This window comes from Austrofundulus limnaeus, unplaced genomic scaffold (genome assembly GCF_001266775.1).
Source record: "Austrofundulus limnaeus strain Quisiro unplaced genomic scaffold, Austrofundulus_limnaeus-1.0 Scaffold465, whole genome shotgun sequence".
In the NCBI taxonomy this organism is placed as follows: Eukaryota; Metazoa; Chordata; class Actinopteri; order Cyprinodontiformes; family Rivulidae; genus Austrofundulus; species Austrofundulus limnaeus.
In genome coordinates, this window is record NW_013952867.1 from 93379 (window position 1) to 94911 (window position 1533).

The 1533-nt window shown below is 43.7% G+C and overlaps 1 protein-coding gene across 2 annotated transcripts in view; it reads left to right on the forward strand.

The window, feature by feature from the left end:
- The window catches only part of gopc (golgi-associated PDZ and coiled-coil motif containing), a 22795-nt gene that overhangs the window by 9150 nt on the left and 12112 nt on the right, over positions 1-1533 (forward strand). The window contains exon 3 of one of the 2 annotated variants that reach the window (XM_014025284.1): positions 677-700. The exons of the other annotated variant lie outside the window; for it this stretch is intronic. Coding sequence (XP_013880738.1) covers positions 677-700 — 24 coding nt within the window. The remainder of the gene's footprint in view (positions 1-676; positions 701-1533) is intronic. 2 annotated transcript variants of the gene reach the window in all.

Genomic DNA, 1533 nt, shown 5'->3' on the forward strand with positions numbered 1-1533 from the left:
GTGACAAAGTGTATTGCACCTTATTTAAAATCAATGCGGTCCCACCACGGCCCTCTGTGGCCCAAAGTTAAAATCTGTTGTTGTTTTGAGGCCGCGGCCCGTGGGTTAAGAATCTCTGCTTTAAATGACCTAAAGTTCATCGTGCACATAAAGTTATCTATTGACTGTCCCGTATTTAAATACCTTTCTTCAGGAAGTCGTCCATGTTGGAATAAAAACGCTTAATTTTCTCCTCCATCTCTAAACAGAAAACAAGCTTTAATTTCCTCAGAGGGATCATGTCCTGCCTCTGTTTGAAAAAATTCAGATTATTTCCTGCATGGAGCATTGTTTCCTCACATTCTTGCCCCGCCCACCTCTGTGGGTTGACCTCTGTCAGCAGCTGACTCGGTCCGTTTACGGCTGCTGCAGAGGTCATTTCAGGTGAATCGGAGGCTCCAACACTTGTTTACGGTCAGGTAACACCCTCAGCCCAGATGTCTTATCATCTGATTGAAAAGTAATGACAGGTTGGTTTACCTGGTGCTGTTTTTCTGGCCGGTGCTGCTGTTCCTCTYCCTTGGCTTTGATTTCAGTTTCTGGACCTTCCTGTTAACACCTGAACTAAACCGACTCACATGGTTCATTCGTCTAATCTGTGGCTTCTTTCTCTTCTTCTGCCTTATTTACCCTAAAGCCTGCATCCACATTAGAACAAATGGTAAGTCCTGGTTTTTATCCTTTTTCACTGCTTTAGTTTTGCACGTGTAGAGTTATTATTAAGGTGGGATCTCACTGAGTTTAGTGAAAGATGTTCACGAGGGAGTCTGCAGAATGTCTTATAACTTCTGCATCTTCTCTCATGTGAGTCACAAAAACATGTAGCCCCATCAGTTTCTTCAATATGTTCTGAGGAGGTCAGAGCAGAAGACTGTGGGCTTAGCTGGGTGATAATATAATGAGCACGGACCAAAGGCAGTTTTGCAGCAGTGCACTCTAAAATAATCCTGGATTTGTAAACGCAGCCAGGTGAAACTGCAGCCCCATGTTGACTGCTCACTTCATCACACTCACTATGATGGAAGACTAAAACACAAAATTCACATATTTTCCACATTTCTGCYTCACTAAATAATCTAGTGAGATTCRACCTTAATGTTAGCTTGTTCTGCTGGCTCATGGCAGGAACTAAAGCTGGTTTATAGAAGCTTATAATCCCAGCTGCAGCAGCTTGATGCTAATGTGAGTGAATGAGGTGCTGGTTTTCCTTCTGGACCTGATGTGTGTGGTCAACTGGGCCTCGCTCAAAACTTCATCTCATTTATGTTTATGATGGCAGAGACATGATTTTATACATGTGTACAACCGTCTGTGTGCGTTCAGTTTCACACATCGATAGGAGCTCAGGTTAAACACCAGTTCATCCATCACAGACCTGCCTCTCCCACTAACACCCTCCACTTCCCTCCCAGGGATTCAAAACGATCCCAGGCCAGAAAGGATACAAATCTTTTCAGGGTTCTGAGTCTGTGTCGGCTACCATCTTTATTATTC